Source organism: Corvus brachyrhynchos, unplaced genomic scaffold, assembly GCF_000691975.1.
Source record: "Corvus brachyrhynchos isolate BGI_N302 unplaced genomic scaffold, ASM69197v1 scaffold99, whole genome shotgun sequence".
In the NCBI taxonomy this organism is placed as follows: domain Eukaryota; kingdom Metazoa; phylum Chordata; class Aves; order Passeriformes; family Corvidae; genus Corvus; species Corvus brachyrhynchos.
In genome coordinates this window covers 587439-606462 of record NW_008239778.1, presented here as the reverse complement: position 1 = coordinate 606462, position 19024 = coordinate 587439, and the positions used below count along the sequence as shown (strand labels likewise).

Here is a 19024-nt window from a genome sequence, read left to right as displayed (position 1 = left end):
CCCCGGGATTGGCACCGAGACCTCAAATCCAAATCCCAAAACAAAGGAGACGGAAGCGGGAGGCTCTGTCTAGTATTTTATTAGATTTCATTTCCAATATGCCTGTATTGGAAGATTTAGGAGACAAAAAAGGCACAAACTCACATTTAAAGAAACGACGAGATAATCTAACCCATTCTACAAAGTGTGTGTTGCCAAAGGAAAGAGCACGAAGAACCTGTCGGGATGTGGCGGGAGGCCCAGCGGGATGAACCCAGAGGGGTGCGGGAGGGGGGGGGCAAGCAGCCCTGTCAGCAAACCAGCCTGACCCAGGCTGGGGCAAGGGGGCTGCCCCCAGACCCCCAAACCCACCTGGTGTGGATGGGAGTGACGATCCCAGCACATCCAGCCCCTCCTGATCCCACCGGGAGCCGGCAGGTCCAGGGGTTCTTGCCAAAGCTGATGGAAGATACGGCACGGGAACGCTGCGTGATCTTTGCTATGCTCACTAGCAGGAACCAAGCATCGAGACTGAAGGGTCTTTACAGGATTTGTCTATCCAAAGGCTGAGGGATGCTTTCACTCAGGATCAAATTGGAAGGACAGAAAACAAAGGGCAGGGAGCAGGTGGGGGGAGTATTTTTTAGTTCTGCAGCTCTCCCCCCCCCCCCCCCCGCCCAAGTTTTTCCACTAATCAGGAAAGCTTTGTGTAAAAGCTCTTACTCTGAAATCAGAGGATCAAAAAAGGATTGCAATGGTGGAATGTTACAATCTGCTTCCACGGCGATTAGTGTCATCAGATGGAAAGCCTCTTGGATAACACAAACTGAAAGAACAAGTGTGCTATGTGTATTCTCAGGTTGCCCTCAAATATAAGAATCCCTCAAAACGTAACCAACAAACATAAATGGAAAGTCAGTGCATAAATTCTCTGTTAAAAATACTTCAAACTGAAAGAACTCTAACTGGGGCCTACACTCCTAGAATACTTCTGGAACAGCTATACAACATGTCATGAAACTTCCTGTTCCCAAATAGCCTCAAAGATTAAAATTTAGTTTCTTTACCTATTTTACAATAAACTTGTTTTACTTCTGCCCGGTGAGATTGCTAAAACCCCTCAAACCCCACCCCAACCCCACAGAACCGTCTGAGGTCACTGAGAAGAGCCTGCCAGAGTTACTGGTACAATTCAGAGCTTATTGCACTTAGACATGAGTAAGGCAAAATAACAGACTAAAAATAAAGGGATAAACTGCCCCCTCCCCAGAAACTAAATGCCTTCCTCTCCCTCCAGAGCATTCCCATCTTCCCTCACACTGAAAACAGCTCTGATCCCAGCACAGCCTTGTTCAGCATGGCATGGGATCATCTCAGGATCTCTCCTGCTTGCAGGAGTGGGAAGGGCTGGAGGAGTCAGTGTATTACAGAATGCTAAAAAGACTCCTCAAAAGTGGTGATACACCCACGACTGTTTGGCATACAGGATTTCATGTTAGTGCTGCCAAATACAGAAGTGGAAAATAAAGTTATTACTACTAGGGGAGAAAAAAAGAATCAAACATTGGGCCTTAGGGATAAGCAAAGAAGTAGGAATTTTTCTCATACATATTGAAGAAAGCAGCATTTCCTTGATTCTGTTCTGCTTAGTTGATTGTCTAAAGCTGATATCAACATAAGGATAAGTACAGTAAGTATTTGAGTTCATTAAATAAGAAGACCTCTTTATATTAACAATATCCTCTGTGATTTATAATAACCAACAGATATCCTAGAAAACTGCAGGTCTTTACAAGTTGCTTTTTTTTACAGCACAAAAGGAGATATTTTAGTCATTCTTGCAATGGGAAGGATATTATTGCTGAGCAGAACCACCGCCCCAGGCACCTGGATGTAACCAGATGCCAAGACCTCGCTTGTACACCAGCCTTTGCAACATCCCAATTTGTCCAGGGAAAATCACATTGTTATTATGAGTCAAAACCATTTCAGCTTTCTAAGTTATGGGAAGTCTTAATAAATAAAGAACCAGGAAGTTGCAACATATGTCAAGAAAGATTTTGTAAGACTGACACACACAGCTGGAGGACAACAGAGCTACGTGGGCCAGAGAGACCTCTAAAATTGAAACTCAACAGGTAAGTGCTGAATGCCCCAGCAGAGGGCCTGGTTGCAGCTTCTGGGCAGTCTTTAATTCATGTGTGTTAAGCCAGAACAAAATAATGCCCTGCAGAAGCCACAAATCACAACTCACCACAAACCAAGAACTCTCTGGCTGCTCCTCATTTTGTACTCAGACTACCTGCCATTAAATAGCTCCCTCTGGGAGCAAGGGTGAGAGCATCCCATTTTGTGGAAGAGTTTTGCACTTTTAAATATGGATAATTTCCCTCTCCAAACAGACATTCAAAAAACGGTGAAGGGCTGGGCAGAAAAAAAGGTGGCAGTTTATCCCACTTGGAAAAACAAAACAAAACAAAACAAAAGTTCTAAATCACCACATCACAAGACTATTTGAGCTAAAAATGTCACTTGGAAATCAAACAGGGCCACATGGAAATTGGTTTGAACACAATGAAAAAAAGAGGAGGGAGGAGTCGTAAATACAGCGATCTCTAAGTCACACGGCTCCGAGGAGGAAACTCCTCGGGATACACGTGTTAACATTGGAGTGCTTAGTACCAGACTGTCTATTTGCTCACAATATTAAGGGGCATCTAGAATTAGCTATGGGAGGTTTAAAATCGCCTGCCGGTTGGACAGAGAAAGGCTTGATCCAGAGATGGTCCGTCAGTCAAGGGTGTGGATTCCCTGGGCCTTCCTGACGACTGTCTTGCAAACTGAAACAAAGAGACAACAGGGAAACGTTTCAGGATGACTTTGGAAAAGCATCGTGCCAAGGCAAGTGTCAGACAACCTTGAGAGAGCAAATGTGAGTCACGCTGTCGCCAGGCAGACAATGCATTGTTACACTGCAGCACTGAGCCAGAGGAAAGGGGGAAGAAGAAAATCAAGTGGTTGAAGCTGCATTCAAAAATTAAAATAATATCTACCAAAAGACAGCCCTTCAGACACTCCCTCACCTCGTGCTCCCCACTTACCTACCACCAAGAAACCTGCAGATAACAGAGGGCAAACAGAGGTAAACAGTCAGTACTCCATGAGGATGTGGTTCTGCCCCACCCCATTCCTTCCAAGGATAACTAGGATGGCATTTTACTGCCCTAATAACCTGTTCTTCCCAACATAAATGGACGATCTCTTCTTTCTCTTTGCCTTCTTACTTCTCTAACACTACACCCCATTTTTGCCCAGTGTCTAAGAAAAATTTGGCAAAATCAGCCCCCAAACTGATGACATAATTTAACAGAATAGAAAGAAAACAAATCAAAAGCTTTAAAATTGTCACGGTTGCTTCTCCCGCAATGCCCAAGTGTTACTCCAAGCCTTGGCCCACTAGTAAATATTGTTAACAAGCAATGGAAAAAATAAATTCCTTGTAAATACGCTTGGAATGTTCAATTTCCAACTGTATTCCAAGCATTTGCATGTCTAACTTACTTTTTTTGAGACTGACAAAAGTTTCTCTGCAAGTCATGGAAAGTAACACATGCATTACAGAAGTAAGAATAGCACTAAAATCTACAGAATATTCTAACACATTTTTCTTACACTTTTCACTCAGACATTTCTTTAGAATAGTTCTGAAACGAGGCAGTAAACCTCGCTCATCAACCTGTCAGTGAAACTATAAAAACAATCAATACCACAGATTTGCCTGTCAAGCTATGAACAGGATCATTTCTCACACAAATGTTGGGGGTTTTAAACCAAATAGAGTAATACAGAGTTTTGTCAAATCACTTGATACCTACAGTGCACAAGGAAGGAGTCATATTAGTCATCTGCAGCCGACATTCCTTTCACTGGATCTTTTTCTCTCATCTGAAAAAGGAAACAGTGTTCAAGTACTGATTCTCACATGCCTTATCTCAAAATTTATCAGTATGAAACACCTCCAGTATGTAAGACATTGATTGTATCTCAGCATCTCAAATCAGCGATTGCGAAATGCACATGCAGGCACCATTTCTGGTTAAGCCGTGGGTTGGCAACAGATTTAGAACCCTTACCCAAAGGGCAAGAGTGAACATGAAACTAGAATGAAATATCCTGAGGCACGAAGGGAGAGGAGGGTGCAGGGCAGGACACAAACCATGGAACAAGGTTCTCATTATTACCAAACTTGTGTTTCTCAGAGTAAGAATCCTGTTACATACCCCTACTACCTGCTTACGGTACTTAGAGCTAAAAAACCTTTTACTCAACAGGTTTCCAGCAATTAATGAGAACAAAATCGACCATTCAGCTTTGAGTAAAAGCAAATAGAAGATACTGAGGCAGTAAATGAATCATTGCCACTCAGCCCCTCATTACCTGTGGTTCAATACATTTACTGGCTCAATAACAAACAGAAGGAGAATTCCATAATGATTAGGAGATGCCAGCACGATGGACTCATGGCCAATCATTCAAAGCACACACAGCATAACCTAAATAGCAGGAGCACAATTCACACCATGCCCTGACAATGCAGCAGCCTCTCCTCTCTGCTGTGCTGGAGAGAAGCAGTTTCTCACACAACCCACACCTGCCCTGCTTTCCCACTGACCTCATCCAGCTGTCTCTTGGTCTCCTCCTCCATCCTACGGATGTCCTCCATAGTCAGATCAACCCACTTATCAAGCCAGCAAAAGAGCTGCCGGTGGAAGTTTGTGAAGAGACGCTTTTCTTGCTGCAAAAGGAGGAATAAAACACAAACCAGCTTAGTCACAGGGCAATTACCATGGAGCTCACAGGATTGTAAGAATTTTCAGAGATGTGTACACTGAAGAATCAGCTCCTTCGCCCACCTTTCCATCTAGCTGCCACAATTGGAAACTGGAGATAGCTCATTTTTATTCTTTTATCAGAATATCTAATCTAGAGCCCTGAATCCCCAGAGAAATGTCTTTTTTTTCCCTCAAACCTAGACAGCAGTCTGCACACTGCACTGAAAGAATTAGTGAGTTTCCTTTGATTTGACAGTACTGTTCTGACTGAATAAAGTGCTCCAAGTTGGGTTTACTTAGAGCATGAAAGTTGGCCTAGAGGTGCAGAAAAAAGGAGAAACAGGTATTTTTAAAATTCTTAACTTGCTAAAAACTGGAAGTTAGGAAGTGTTTTTTGTTCCCTTTGCAATGACCTAAAAAAATGCCTAAACTTGTTTTTCACAGCTGAAAACCTTTCAGCAGAGGTGACTAATGTGCACAAGCTACTTCAGGTTTGGAGCAATTTATTTCCATTTTATAAGAGATAAGCTAGGCAAAATCATTCTATTAGACAGGGTTATACAAAGTCTCTTGGAAAGACCTCATTAAGGAAGAACACTTCAGTTTTATCAATTATGGTTTCATATCTGATACCTGCTCTCATCAAAAGCAGCTTGAATACTTTGATGCAAACCTGTAGATACTCATAAAAAGAAAGGGATTGAAGACACTGCTTTTTTCAGGACTTTTGTTAGAGGTATTTGAAATCCTGCAGCACCGTGGTCATTCCCCCTTGGAGCTGTCTTTAGATTGTAACACCAGAGAACTGCTTTTGCAGAAGTGGCTCTGTGCTTTATCAATATTAACCACTGAGAAGTCTCTGTGATCTGAAGGCACAGGAGTTTTATGAACACAGCACTGTCTGAGAAACCACACACAAACATTCCCAGGTGTAGCATTCTCCTGCAGCTCATGGGTTATAGACTCTGCCACAAAAAAGCTCTTTTCAAGATACCATTTCTGTTTAAAGTCAATAAAGTTTCCCACCATCTGCTTATTTTTTAACACAAGTTTCTCCTGCAGCAGACTGGGAGAGGAAAGCATGACTAGAGCTCCAGGACTTGCTAGAAAGATCCTCAGCTGATCAGGATCGAATAGCTGGAGCTATCTCCCCACAAAAAAATGTTTTGCCTTTAAGCAATGTAATTCCAGTATAAATGCATCACCCCATCACTCACAAATCAACTACCAAGTGACTGCCATTCTGATCTATTAAACAACACAAACCAGCCAATTTACCTTCACACATTAGAGTGACAACGTTCCATAGCCAGTTCACACAACAACCAGCCAGCCCTGCCCTTGGATTAGCAGCAAATTGAACCCAGCTTTAACTGACTGCAGAATTTCAGGCAGAGGCATTGACTGCTACAGCAGGTGGGTGATGAAACGTGTCCCATTTCCACATCTCTCCTCATCGCAGAACATACCTTCTGTATAAAGTTCTCCACTTTATTTTGCAGACCCCACCACTTGAACTTGACTGTTACCAGCTTGTAAGCACACATGTATGGACAATCTGACTGCTTCCCCAGGTCCTTCTGCAAAGACACAAAGACATTCACATTAAGCCCCTGGCTGAATGCCTCCAGGAAAGCAGCTCCTTCAGTCCTAGCTATGAAGTCTTTCCACAATTCCCCACAATCCTCTTGCATCCTTATATCTTGCTTATTTTTTATGGACAAGTTTTGTCACACCTTTGCTCACCCTTTTTCCAGGGTATAGAAGAGCATGATGAAAATAGACCCTCGTTTCCTTCACAGGTGGCTTTCCCTCCATTTTGAGAACAGACTACTCCTTCCTCTCCTCTGTTGTCCCCTTTTTCTTCCATTAAAATTATGTCTTTCAGTATCCTCACTGTTATACGACAACTACTTCGCTTCCTTAAAAGTCTCTTGATAAAGTCCCTATCCAAAACATTTTGGAATTAGATTATATCATCTGAGTCATGATTATAAAGCCTTAAAGAAAACTCCATTAGGTTTCCTATTTCCTATTACAGGAGCCATAACCATTTTTCCCAAGTGAATCATATCAACTTCAGCTTCTGCCACATGTGCCTGCTAGAAATCAGACCTCCACACCAGTAGCTCCCCAAATCCCACTCGGTCCCTTTTAAAGACTGGTATTAGATCTGCACTTGTAATGTCTTCAGATTCCAAGGATTTCAGTGAAAGGTTAAACACTGCTGGTCATTACTGAGCTATTTCATACTTAAATCCTCTTGGGTGAACCCTTGGGCTGAGCACCAGACAGCTCTGGAGAGTTCCTGGAACTCAAACTCTTTGTACCAAGCTCTCTCACTTATTTTAAAACCACAACAGTTTCAGTGCTGAGTTCTGCATTTCCTTCTGCAGAAGGAAGATTCCAGTGTTTTCCAGATGTACCTTTGGCTCCAAACCCCAGTAGCTGTACTTCAGTCATGCAAGTTGCTACAGCTCCTGAACCCATCAATACAAACCTTCCAGTTGGGACCCAGAGGTCCACGTCCAGTCTTGACAGATTTAAATCTTGCTGGATCTTCTTCTGCCTTGTAATCCTATTGGACAGACACAAAGATTAAACATAAATTATTCTACTGTTATCCAGCTGATCTCTCACATGAAGGATTTATTTTCCTGGGCAAAGAATAACCTCTGCCTTCTCAAGAGCTACTGTTTTCAGACCTCAACATTAGGTCAGACACTTCAAGGAAATATTTCTCCCCCCTGTGCTGTGTCCTAGACCTATGAATAAGTGGTAACAAACTGATACAACCTTTGTAAGGCTATCAGAAGGTCTGTAGGATATGTTTCCTGTAACCCCTTGTTCTTTGGGAGCTAAACACTGCTGTTACAGAAAGCAGCTATGCTCTGGAGCTGTGCTCTCTAGAATTTTTCACAGCACTGTATCACTGTGATGTTCACATGCTGCTCACTAGAAGGAAAGTACAGTCAGACTCACAGTACCACCATGAGAATGGTATCAAACACTGTTTGAAAGTCAGGAAACTCAAGCAACATTGCATTTTTGTGCAGCTGATTTTTCTTCCCATTACAGTACAGAAACACTCCTTTCTTTCCCACAGTAACTGTAGTGATTCTTAAAACCAAGTGTTAGCTACACCATTTCCAGGTACACTTGTGAAGCCAGGGGTCGGTATCAAAAAGGGGGAAGTTTAAGAGAGATCCTGTATGGAAAGGGGAGTGCCATTTCCTGCTATTCAAGCACTTTAGCCAGCTGCAGTGCTGTAGAAATACAGTTACATGCCCAGGCAACACATCTTCCATGCAGTGTTGACACAGTTTTTAAAAGAGCTTTTCCTCTGGCTTGCATGAGTAGTTTTAAGGAACGCCTTTCCTCCTCTTTCCATCCTCTCACTTGTCCTGCTACCTGTGACCATCCCTGAAAACACAGTTTATCCATGATCCCCTCTTTTAGCACAAGGCCTCCCCCCCGAGGGAGCTGTTACCCACCTACCATACCTTGGGGAGTACTTGGCTCCGATCAGCAATGTCTATATAAATGGCTTCTACACTCTTCCATACCTCTGGCTCCAGTTTATGGACCTGCAGGGAAACAACAAGACTCAAGGAGCTGGTTCAGTGACAGAACACTCCCATTCTAAGAAAACATAAAGCCAGATGGAAATGCAGTGCTCCCCTTGGTAAGCACACAATGGGAGAGTTTCTAAAGAAGCAAAGGTGCTCACACAGAACAAGTGCTTGGGGGTCAATTTTATTCAGTTTATGTGAGAAGCCAACAAGAAGGGAGTCTCTGCCTTGGTAGTGAGACAAATATTTGAAATGCAGGACCACAGTGAATAGACAGTTCCACACAGCACTTCTCTAATGCAGCACAGAAAGCAGCACTGTGACATTAAAGAGATGAGTAAAACACACGACACAAGTACTTACATTCTCTTGTGTTCCAAGATCTGATTTATGCCAGGTTTCAATTTTGATCAGGAAGTCATCCTTCATATACTCATTCTGTCATCAAAATAAAGCTTCTTGTTATTCTTATGATATAGAATTTGTCTTCTTATTACACAGATAAGCATTAGGAGAGTCAACTCAAAGAACGGAATCATTCAAAGAATGAACTCTCCATTTTACTGGGGTCTGACTTAGGGAATTTCAGTATTATTTGTAATCAGATCATTGCTTTCAGCAAAATTGATTGATCATTAATTACTTAAGATTAAATAAACCACAAGCTGTTCACCAAAAAAACCCCCATAAGTTCTATTGTTTTAGTGAAGCATTTGGAGTTTATAAACAGCTTTTTCTTTAAAGGACAATATCTGCGACTCTATTTAGAGTTTAGAAGGGGTAACATAAGTTAGCTAGGCAGGAACTGTCTTTCCAAAGAGATTACTAATCTAGCACTGAGTACATATTTTGATGCAACTCTTCAAATTAATAACAGTATCAAACTGATGTGCTGAGAGCTTTTGACACTGGGAAGGGACAAGAAGCACAGTTCTGCCAAGTAAGCAGAACACTTTCCATTTCTCACTATTACTGTGAGTAGCAAAGGACTCCCAAAGGTAACCCTATCCTCCCTCAGGGGAGCAGAAACAAAAGCACAAGCCAGTGAAACAGTCAGCATGTAGAAAGGAAACATCAAATTCAGAAAAGAGACTCCTCAAAGGGACAGCACGGCATGAGCTAACTGGTTTTTATTCCGTTTACCCAGGCAATGGTTCTTTCCCATTGCTGCAGCACAGACAGGTCTCTGTCCATGGTCACAAAGGGTCTGTGGATACACCAGAGCTGGTAATGGGGGTTAATCCATGTGATCTTAAAATGATAAAGGCTGAAGTGCCTTTAGCTCACGTTAAAGAGCTGCTTCTACCCAGAACACTTCATTTCAGACATTATTCCATAGATCATCAGTAAAAGCAATACTTACTGTAATTACTGGTCCAAGAAATCAACACATGAAAAGAAAGAGACACAGTACTTTAGTGAAAAAAGACTGTACAGCAACCATTGCCCTCCTCCCATTCTCAGCCAAACAGGGACAGCTTCAGCTTCCCAGGGCACTGCTGGTACCTCTGAGGGAAAAGACATGGAAGCTGATAAAACCCAGCTAACTTCACCCCCTTCTCCTCTGGAAATTCTCAGACTAGGAGAAACCCAGAGGAGCAGCAATTAATTATGTACTGCCACTTGTACTCCCTGGCCTGCAGCCAGCTGGATGAGAAGATGGAATAAGTATGTTCAGCTGACAGCATTTTACCAATCCTTTCTCAGCTTGCAGATAAGAAGCCTCTCTGTAGTTCCAAAGGAAACCCATGCTGGATTTCAGGCCAGTGCAGACCTGCCTGGAGTAACCAGACCCTCTGCATCTCTGCTGCTCGTGGTAACTGAACTCCCCGGACAGTGAGCCTCAATTATTCAACACAGAAAAGCAATTAAAGATCCTGTAACAGTCAGCATCTGCTCTACCTGAGCAATTCTACTCAAGCAGAAGGAAGTCTGAAGCTGGAGTTGAACTTCTCTGGTCTGTTCTGAAGTTTAACATGAGGGCTTGATTAAGGAGCAATTTGGTTTTAAAGGTACCGTAACAATTTTTGAGTTTCCAACCCAGCGTTCTGGAGACAGTTACCATCCCAAATCACCTATCATGCACATCCAGCTGCCTTAATTACCCACTGCTGGGCATGGACTGTTCTGAACCCCATAGCATGTGAAAATTGCTTTTTACAGCAATTTTACAGAAAGCCAATTATTTAAACTGACATGTTGGGCTGGAAGGAGAGAACAAGAATGCAGAGCTAAGGCTAACTTTTCAAAGGCTGAACTTCATCTCAAGGAACACTTCATTATTTCTGCAAGAAGGAAGTGGGGTTTTTTTCCTGCTAGTCCCAACAAAATACTGAATAAACCAGCAATCATTATAAACCAGGGCCTTCCCACTTTGCCATGACTATGTGCTGTGACTATGCAGCTGCCTCCAAACAGGTTCCTTTGCCTCCATAACTTCTTCCCTGCAGGGAAGACTCCTCATTTGTAAAGTAAACAAATTAATCTCTTCAGAAATGTCCACTCAAACTTCAATGCTCAGCTGGCTACAAATTAAGACCTGCTTCTAGAGGCACTACAGCAGCAACTCCCACACGTTTCAACTGCAGTTACAACTTCTCAGTTTCTTGACATTTGGCCACAGGCCATGTTCCCAACTCAGAGTTGGGAACACACATCAAATTGCTTTTCTAAAAACATTTAAGCAACATTAATATTTAAGTCAGACTGCAGAGAAGAACACTGCTCCCCTTGGCACCAGCCCACAGGTAAAACCATTAGGCAATCCTCACTTCATTTTTACTGCAGAAGTTGTGAAACCATACAACAACCACCACCTCACTTATGGTTTATACCCTCAAAGGAGCTAAGCAAGGCTTCCATTCAAAGTACATAAAACCAACATATTACAGCACAAACAAGTGTGCAGAATTGCAGAAAGTTATAAGCTAGGCATTTAAATTCCCTCAATCTGCAGTACCGCTTTGATAATGGCCCATAATATGCATATTAATTGAGCTTTTCAGAAGAGATATAGGGAAATCTAAGAAGGATGATCTCATATAATTAAAAAAAACATACCACGAGGCACAATCAAGTGAAAGCACTGCTTTATTCCAGTTTAGAAGGCTCTGTGCAACAGCTGATGTGCAAGCAAGCAGTGCCCCAGGGAGAGCACAGCAACACCACCTCAGACAGGAGGGCACAGGCAGAAGCCCCAGCAACTCCTACATGCAGGTTTAGTTCCTGCTGGGTCCCTGGCTCTTAAATTTCAGATTCTAGTGAGAGGGCTGAAAGCCTGGCTGCTCTAAGCCAGCACAGCATGTTCTGCTGCCCAAAGATTCACACCAGGGCATCCAAGGCTCCTCACATCTGACCAAAACACCCGAGTGCATCCAAAGGAAAAGGGTAACGCCCAAGGCAGCCCCACAGCACATCCATGGGTCTCACGTCCGTGGGTCTCACATCCGTGGGTCTCACGTCCGTGGGCTCTCACGTCCGTGGGTCTCACGTCCGTGGGTCTCACGTCCGTGGGTCTCACATCCATGGGTCTCACATCCGTGGGCTCTCACGTCCGTGGGTTCTCACGTCCGTGGGTTCTCACGTCCGTGGGTTCTCACGTCCGTGGCTCTCACGTCCGTGGCTCTCACGTCCGTGGGCTCTCACGTCCGTGGGTTCTCCCCTCCTGCCCAATCCTAGCAAGGGAAGGTTTCAGCAACTTTTCCAAGCTTTTCTTGCTTCATGTCAGGCTGGCAGATTCTCTAAACAGATTTATCAGCCTCCGCATCAAAAGTGCCTTCTGCTCCAACCCCCACAACAAAGCACTTTTTATCTCATATTATGTTGCTGTTTATTACAGTTCATGTTTTTTTTTGGCTTTGTTATCATTTCTAGCATATCAAAACCTGAAATTTCTTTGACCGTTTGAAAAGTCTTGTACTTGATTTTAGTATCCCATGTTTTCCACTTAAGTAGAATTTTAGCAGTGTGTAACTGAAGGATAAGCAGCTTAAGAATAACAAAACAAGTATCTCCATACCTTTGTTTCAGAAATTGGTGGAGAAGGAAAAGAGGAGGAGGATACAGCCAGGCATTTAAATCAGTTCAGTGGGCTTAACATGGAAATAAACTAGACATTTACTAACTAATTTAAGTAACATGCAGCAAGAAAACTGCATAAAAATTAGAAAGGTTGCAAACAACTTTGTTTCCACATCTTATGTGAGACATTACAAATTTATTCTAAAGTTGATGGCAGTATCTGAATTTCGTATTCGAAATACCCATTCCACTAGACTGCTGCATGTAATTTCACAGACTGAAGTAACACTATCCTCTCCCACTGCAAAGCTTTCCCTTCCCTTTAAAATGCTTCATTTAAAATTCACTTAAGTAAATTGTCAAAAAAAAGGGGTTTTTTTATATATTGAGTTTCAAGAACAGTTGGAATTTTTAATTGTCTAGTTCCCATAGCAACTGTACCACTACCAACTAGCAGAAAATGTGTCCTTCAGAGATACAAACAGCATAAAATGATGCCAAAAGCACTACTTGAGTTTGGAGGCAAAGTCAAATTTTCAGTTTATAGCAGTGAAGACCAGAGAAGCTGTAGTGGCTAAACACTGTGGTTGGTAACTTCAGTAAGTAAATACTAACCACTCCTGTAGAAAATGAGTTTGACATTATTTCACCACTTCACACAGCTTCCAGAGCCTCACCCCTGCCTTTACAGATGGATTCACTTCAACTGCAGCATTCTCTGTTCAACCCTCACTGACCTCAGATCCTGCAAGTGAGCAGATACCCAACACTTAACACTTGTTCCGTTCAAATGCACTAAGCAAGAGGCAGCTGAGATCTACCCTGTTCCCCTCTTCCATCTTCCACGTTTTCCCACCCAGGCTATGCTGCACTTGAGCACATAAAATCACCCCTTGTGTATTTATTTCATTAGTGTTACACAGCTGTTCCTTCAGGAGGACCAACATCTATTTCTCGGTCTGTTGTTTTCCTCTGTCACTCATTAGCAGCACATCAAACACGGGCAGTTCTTTCAACTCCTGTATTTTGCTTTTCCTCACCACAAAAAAGGCTTAGAGAACAGAAATCCAAGATTGAAGAGCTGAAACAGCTTCTCCACTGGTTGTGTCTTTCCTTATCTCCTCCTACCTTTTCCCCCTGCCCCCAGAAACCAAAAAGGCAGAATCCAGAGTCCTTCCTCAGGCACTCACCAGTTCTGCAGTAGGGATAGGCATTCCACGCTTTTTCATGTATATTCAGAGCTCCTTCAGGGGCCAGCATTCTCACAAATGCTGGCACTTTGCTGCAGAATTTGGAAATAAGAAGAAAGGCATTGATAAGCACTACATGGAATGAGAACTGTGGCCCAGACTGAGACAGGCAGGACATCACCTGGAATGCAAACACTAGAGATTTGCACACTTCTGGAATTGGTAGGGTTCTCCCCAACCCCATTACAGTGTTTCCAGACATGCCAAATCAGACGTGTTAATATAAACCTTCTTTGCACAATGAAAGTTAAAAAAATGAAAAAAAAAATTAGGAGGTTGAAATCTAGGAGGTATTTTGCTCTTTAGCCAAATTCAAGTATGAAAATACTGGGTGGCAGGATCAGATTTGCTTTGAAAAGCTCAAAGCCACATTTTTTTTAGGACAACAGCCACGTTTACAGGGGTGGGTGGATGTCCCAGTGATTCTCACTGCCAGGTGCTGTTATACTCCTGCCTTACCTCTGCATCTTTCAGCCTTTACATAATCTGTGATTTACAGTTGCTTCAACCCTATTACATCTTCCTCTGGTTCCTCTTGCCCAACTCTGGGAATGAAAGGGTTCCCATACCTCTGTAAGTGGTAGATCTTGTGTGTGTACTGCCCACGCTCTCCATCTCTTTCGTAGGGTTCATTCACCAGGACTTCCACTCCTTCACCTCCACCAGTTTCATTTTTACTGGCTTCTGCCACGGAATACAGCTGCCCCACTTGATACTGGAGAAGTTAAAGACACATTATTACCATAGCTATAATTTAGCAGAAGTAATAACTTTGCCAGAAGAAGCCAAGGACAAATTTATTACCCGGGGAGAGGGCAAAGAAAAGAACATCCACTTGTATGGGCAGATAAGCAGCTCATTTAATTTCATTTGAGATAGAAAGCTTGAGTGGTAGTTAGGAGGAAAGCACTGCCAATAAGATAGTTACCTTTAACCCTTCAATCTCAAGATCCAAACCAACACAAACTCAGGAGAAAGCAGAAAAGATGAAAGGAGCATCAGAAAGAAAGAAAACACAGATGACCTTGGGCACACTGTAGCAAAATCCATTGGGTTTCACTCTTTTCGGCACACAGGTGTCCCCAAAAAGTGGAGAATAAGGCACTGCCAGTCCTGAATCAATAAGCACACAGTACTGCATCCAGAAGAGCCCCAAAGAAATTCACATCAAGCTTTTTTACAAAATGCAGGGTAAGAGGGAAGGGAGTGAAAAACTTCAAGAGAGAGACAGAAGACAAAGGTTACTTGCACCACCTGATTTAAGTGCTCCAAGAAACAAACTTGCTAAATGTGCACAGCTTAGGAGCCCCTGCGGGTCAAAGATGAGCATCCCCCACGTGCAGTTCAAACAACTGAGTATGAAGCCTTAAGTAAAAAAGGTATTTTTATTCTGAAAACTTTAATGAAATAACTGAGCCAGTGTCCCAGATGACCAGTTGATCTATGTTGTCACTGCTCCCCCTATTATTTTTCCTATTACCTTTGGTGTGGGTTATGTTGTTTTTCCTCTGTATCACACTTCCTCTTAGCCAGAAGCTTAAACTACTAGCAGGGAGAGCACAGAATTTCAACATACAGTAAAATTCTTACCCTAAGATAATTTCCCAGTCTCTTACAGACACGCACTTGGCAGCATTATTTCCCAGAAATCACTTAAAGTACTTGATACTATACAATTTCTTTTGTAAGAGGCATTCACAAATGTTTCCCAGAGCAGAGGAAAAATCAAGAAAATGAACAAAAGAGCACATTCTCCTCTGCAGAAGATGTAAAGACTAATACACTCTTGCCTCTTGGAGCCGAAAAAGGGGATGCAGAGCTCAAAAGAAACATGATCAAATGAAGAAAATTCACACAGGTCTCTCTGAGGCAAAGTTAGATGAGCAAAGTTTGAGGATGACAAAGTTAAACCACTAAGTTAAAAGGAAGAGTTCTAACTTAACAGAGTTAAGTCTTCAGAACTCTTAAGTGAGCAAAACAGCAACTGTTGCCAAAGGCAACAGTACAGGGAGGCAATCTGAAAGGGTAATCCACAAAGTGTTTGGCACCAAAAGTGCAATGATTAAAAAAAATTTAAAAACAACCACCAAAACCCAAAAAAATTCCCTAACATAACTACAAAGCAATGCAACACTGTTCAGGCCATCTTCCTTTTCCACAGCATAAGGCTCTGCATCAGAAACAGGAACAGCACTTCTGAAACCCAGCCTGGAAAAGTAGAATACAGCTCAGAGCTGAGAACCCAGAAATACTTCACTGGGCTGGAACATCTTCTGCAATGAAGGAAGATTTCTACAGTCGTTAAATTTTGTTGTCAGAGCATCCAAAATAACAACAGTACCCAAAGCTCTCTGGTACTTTGTACCATCTGGTGCCAACAAAGGCTAAGGAAATATTTATTCCTACTGGAAGAGTAGATGGCAAGCCAGAATAACAAGGCTAGATGTCCTGGCCTCAGTTAATGTGGGGAAGAACAAAAATCAGACCATTTTCCAGCTAAGAGCAGCAGCTCTGCTAGTTCTCTCCAGAAGGTCCTGGCGCAGGTTACATGAGCAGCCCTCACTTGGCTGGACAGTTCCTGCACTGTCATAGCAGGTTGAGTTTCAGTTTGGATTTTGGGCTGCAGTAGAAGTCTCTGACTTCTGACATTTCATACACCACACTGCTTTCCTTATGACTCCCTACATATGATCCACACAAAGCAGAACACTCACCTCCCTCCAGAAGAGCAAAACATGAGAGTTGTGAAACCTTAGAAGCAAAGTTGCTTTAGCAGAGTAAGAGTCACACAAATACTCATAGAACAGAGTTTATTATGAGTTTGGTAACTACAGGATTAGAGGGGAGGACTGAATGGCTTTGACTGCTTTGCAGCAAGTCCCAGGACAGATCTCCAGGAGCACAAACTAATTCCTCTTAGTAACAGCCTCTTATTCATTCCTTCTCCCTTTCAAATAAGTGGGTCAAAGTTCAGACACTAAGAAGATAAACCCTTTGGTTTAACATCTTCACCATTTAAACTTCCCTGTTATTTCTGAGCCTTTAATCGCATTGATAAGAGAGAAAGAGGCCCAAATAAAACTGTCCCAATGAGCAAACACCACATCATCTCCCTGCAAAGGTAAACAGAGAAACAGATTCTGGCTCTATGAATCTGGACTCCAGACAGACCTGAGAGCTCAAAAAACCCTTCTTCTCTTCTGCAAGAAGTTATCCCTCTTGCTCTCTGTCAAAGACCTCTTACACAGCTGAGAGAATATCTTCATTGCACCAAATTTCCTCCAGCAGGCCTGATCTCAACATAACCATCTTCAAGAGCAGTTGTTTTCCTGAAAGCCGCTTTGAACGCAATTAATAAGATTCCTCTGTGTTTGGCAAGCTCCTTCCTATGTGAAAGGAACAAAGAGGCAGCACAGAATGTGTACACAAAGCTCTAATCCATACCAGCATTTCAGTGGCAGCTGGCAGAGACACCCACACGAGTCCACGATCCCCAAGCTGGCACCGTGTGAGGCAACGCTGGTCAGAGAACGGGAGCAAAGCCTGGCACCCAACACACAACAAGGAGATTCCCTTTGCTCCCTGCAGTGGGACAATGGATAAACCAACACAGCAGTGCAGCTTGCAGCCTGCACTTGAGCAGGACCACATTTTGGCAGGATTTCCATGAAGAAGACAGACTGCTACAGTCTAACTCCCACATCCCAGCTTTCGAGTTTTAGTCATCACCAGGGCTTCTCTTGCACCGTTTAATTCCCATCTTGGCTAACTAAGCAGCACTGATCTCTGTGTTGATTAAGTCACAGCTCCCTAATGCCTTCCTGATCACTAGTTTTCTCTTGAATTCCATACTGTTGGGGTTAAGATCCATTTGCTAAGTGTGGAGACTGAATGTAGAATCCCTGGCATATCACAGAATCTCACAGAAGACTCCCTCAACCCTTTCACAACGTCTCAAATTTACAATTAATTTCATTCCCTATCTTACACATTGGCATCAGACTTTTGCCAGCAATTTGCATGCAAAAGGTGTGAACTCTTAAGCCTTTTGAGCAAAAATCAACTACATAAAAGTGAAATCAGAATTCCTCCTGTTAGCCAGAGATGCTTCATGAGCAGCTACACAGTCAAGAGCAGTAACAAGTCTCCAGAGCCCTATTTAAGAGTTTTGTACACAAGGAAATCCTTGAAAGCAATGAAGGTTTAACAGCTGGTTTGTAGAACACACAGCAGTGCAGTGACCAAGCAGTGCACAGATGTGTCAGCATCTTTCCACACAGGAAGGGTGATGAAGCAATAAACAAAGCAGTAGTCATCCTCTGAGTCAATACTGGAAAGAACCTTTCTTTTTAACCACACCCAGGTACATAGGCAAAGCTAAGTGAACTTTAGAACCCTTTCTGCTCAGGGAACTGGCTCCTGAAATCTGACCTATCACAGGAAGAACACCAGACCTTGGAAACCAACATCACTCATGGGACATGGTGACAATGTGCAAGTTTGGGGAGAAATTCGATGTGGTCAGGTTGGGGGTCTCTCCACAAGCCAAGCACTAGACCTAGAGTAGAGCAATAGACATCCTAAAACATATAATCCCAGGGCACCCTCAGGCAAGGAGGTTGCTAGAGACTGACAGATTTATCTACAGCCCAAGGCCTCAGTTTTCCACACAGGCAGTTTACACACAAGGCTCTGAACAGCCAGGGAGTGACGAGAGCACAGCGAGGGACTCGCTTTAACTGGATGAAGGCTAATCCCAGTATCAGAGAACTCAGGAAAACCCCGTGTTGGGATCCATCCAGTCTAACCCCCTCAAAGAAAGAATCTGTATACTGATGCTTTGACTTTCTGTTTACACAGATTGATACCAAGGAGCCATATCACTACAAGGCAGGGTTCCTGTTATTCAGGAAGGTCCTTTCTGTCCATTGAGCTTGAGTAACTTGCCATTTACCCACAGCTTTCTCTAACCTGCAAGTCTGCATCCTTTGCTTACTTGATAAAGCTTATCATGTTATTCCTTCCTTTGTCAAGCACTTGCTCTTGTAAGTGGCACTCAGGCACAATAAAAGATCCAAACTTCCCTACTCTTAACACTTCAGTCTGACTTCTGTTAGAACTGCTTTAAACAGATTCATGCAGAAAGCATAAAAGCTACAGGAACAGACAGAACTTCTGGCATTAACAGCTTTGTTCTTGTGCTAACACAGAACACAGATTCAAAACCACTCTCTGATCAGAGGTCTAGGCTTTCTGTCAGCATCTGATATCTGTCACAGCAGACAGAGCCACAGGAACAAGAAACTCAGCTTAGACACTGCTTTTGTTTTACTAGCCAGTCTCATGGCTGTAGGAATGGCCCACATGAAGG

At 42.9% G+C, this 19024-nt stretch overlaps 1 protein-coding gene across 1 annotated transcript in view; it reads right to left on the bottom strand.

The window, feature by feature from the left end:
- Positions 1-63: 63 nt before the first annotated feature.
- Positions 64-19024, bottom strand: part of PITPNA (phosphatidylinositol transfer protein alpha) — a 21288-nt gene continuing 2327 nt past the window's right edge. Inside the window, exons 4-13 of the mRNA XM_008640333.2 lie at positions 14223-14368; positions 13594-13685; positions 9747-9754; positions 8747-8821; positions 8315-8398; positions 7312-7389; positions 6281-6391; positions 4652-4774; positions 3855-3924; positions 64-2819 (exon numbers count right to left, since the gene is read on the bottom strand). Coding sequence (XP_008638555.2) covers positions 3877-3924; positions 4652-4774; positions 6281-6391; positions 7312-7389; positions 8315-8398; positions 8747-8821; positions 9747-9754; positions 13594-13685; positions 14223-14368 — 765 coding nt within the window. The 3' untranslated portion in view covers positions 64-2819; positions 3855-3876. The remainder of the gene's footprint in view (positions 2820-3854; positions 3925-4651; positions 4775-6280; positions 6392-7311; positions 7390-8314; positions 8399-8746; positions 8822-9746; positions 9755-13593; positions 13686-14222; positions 14369-19024) is intronic.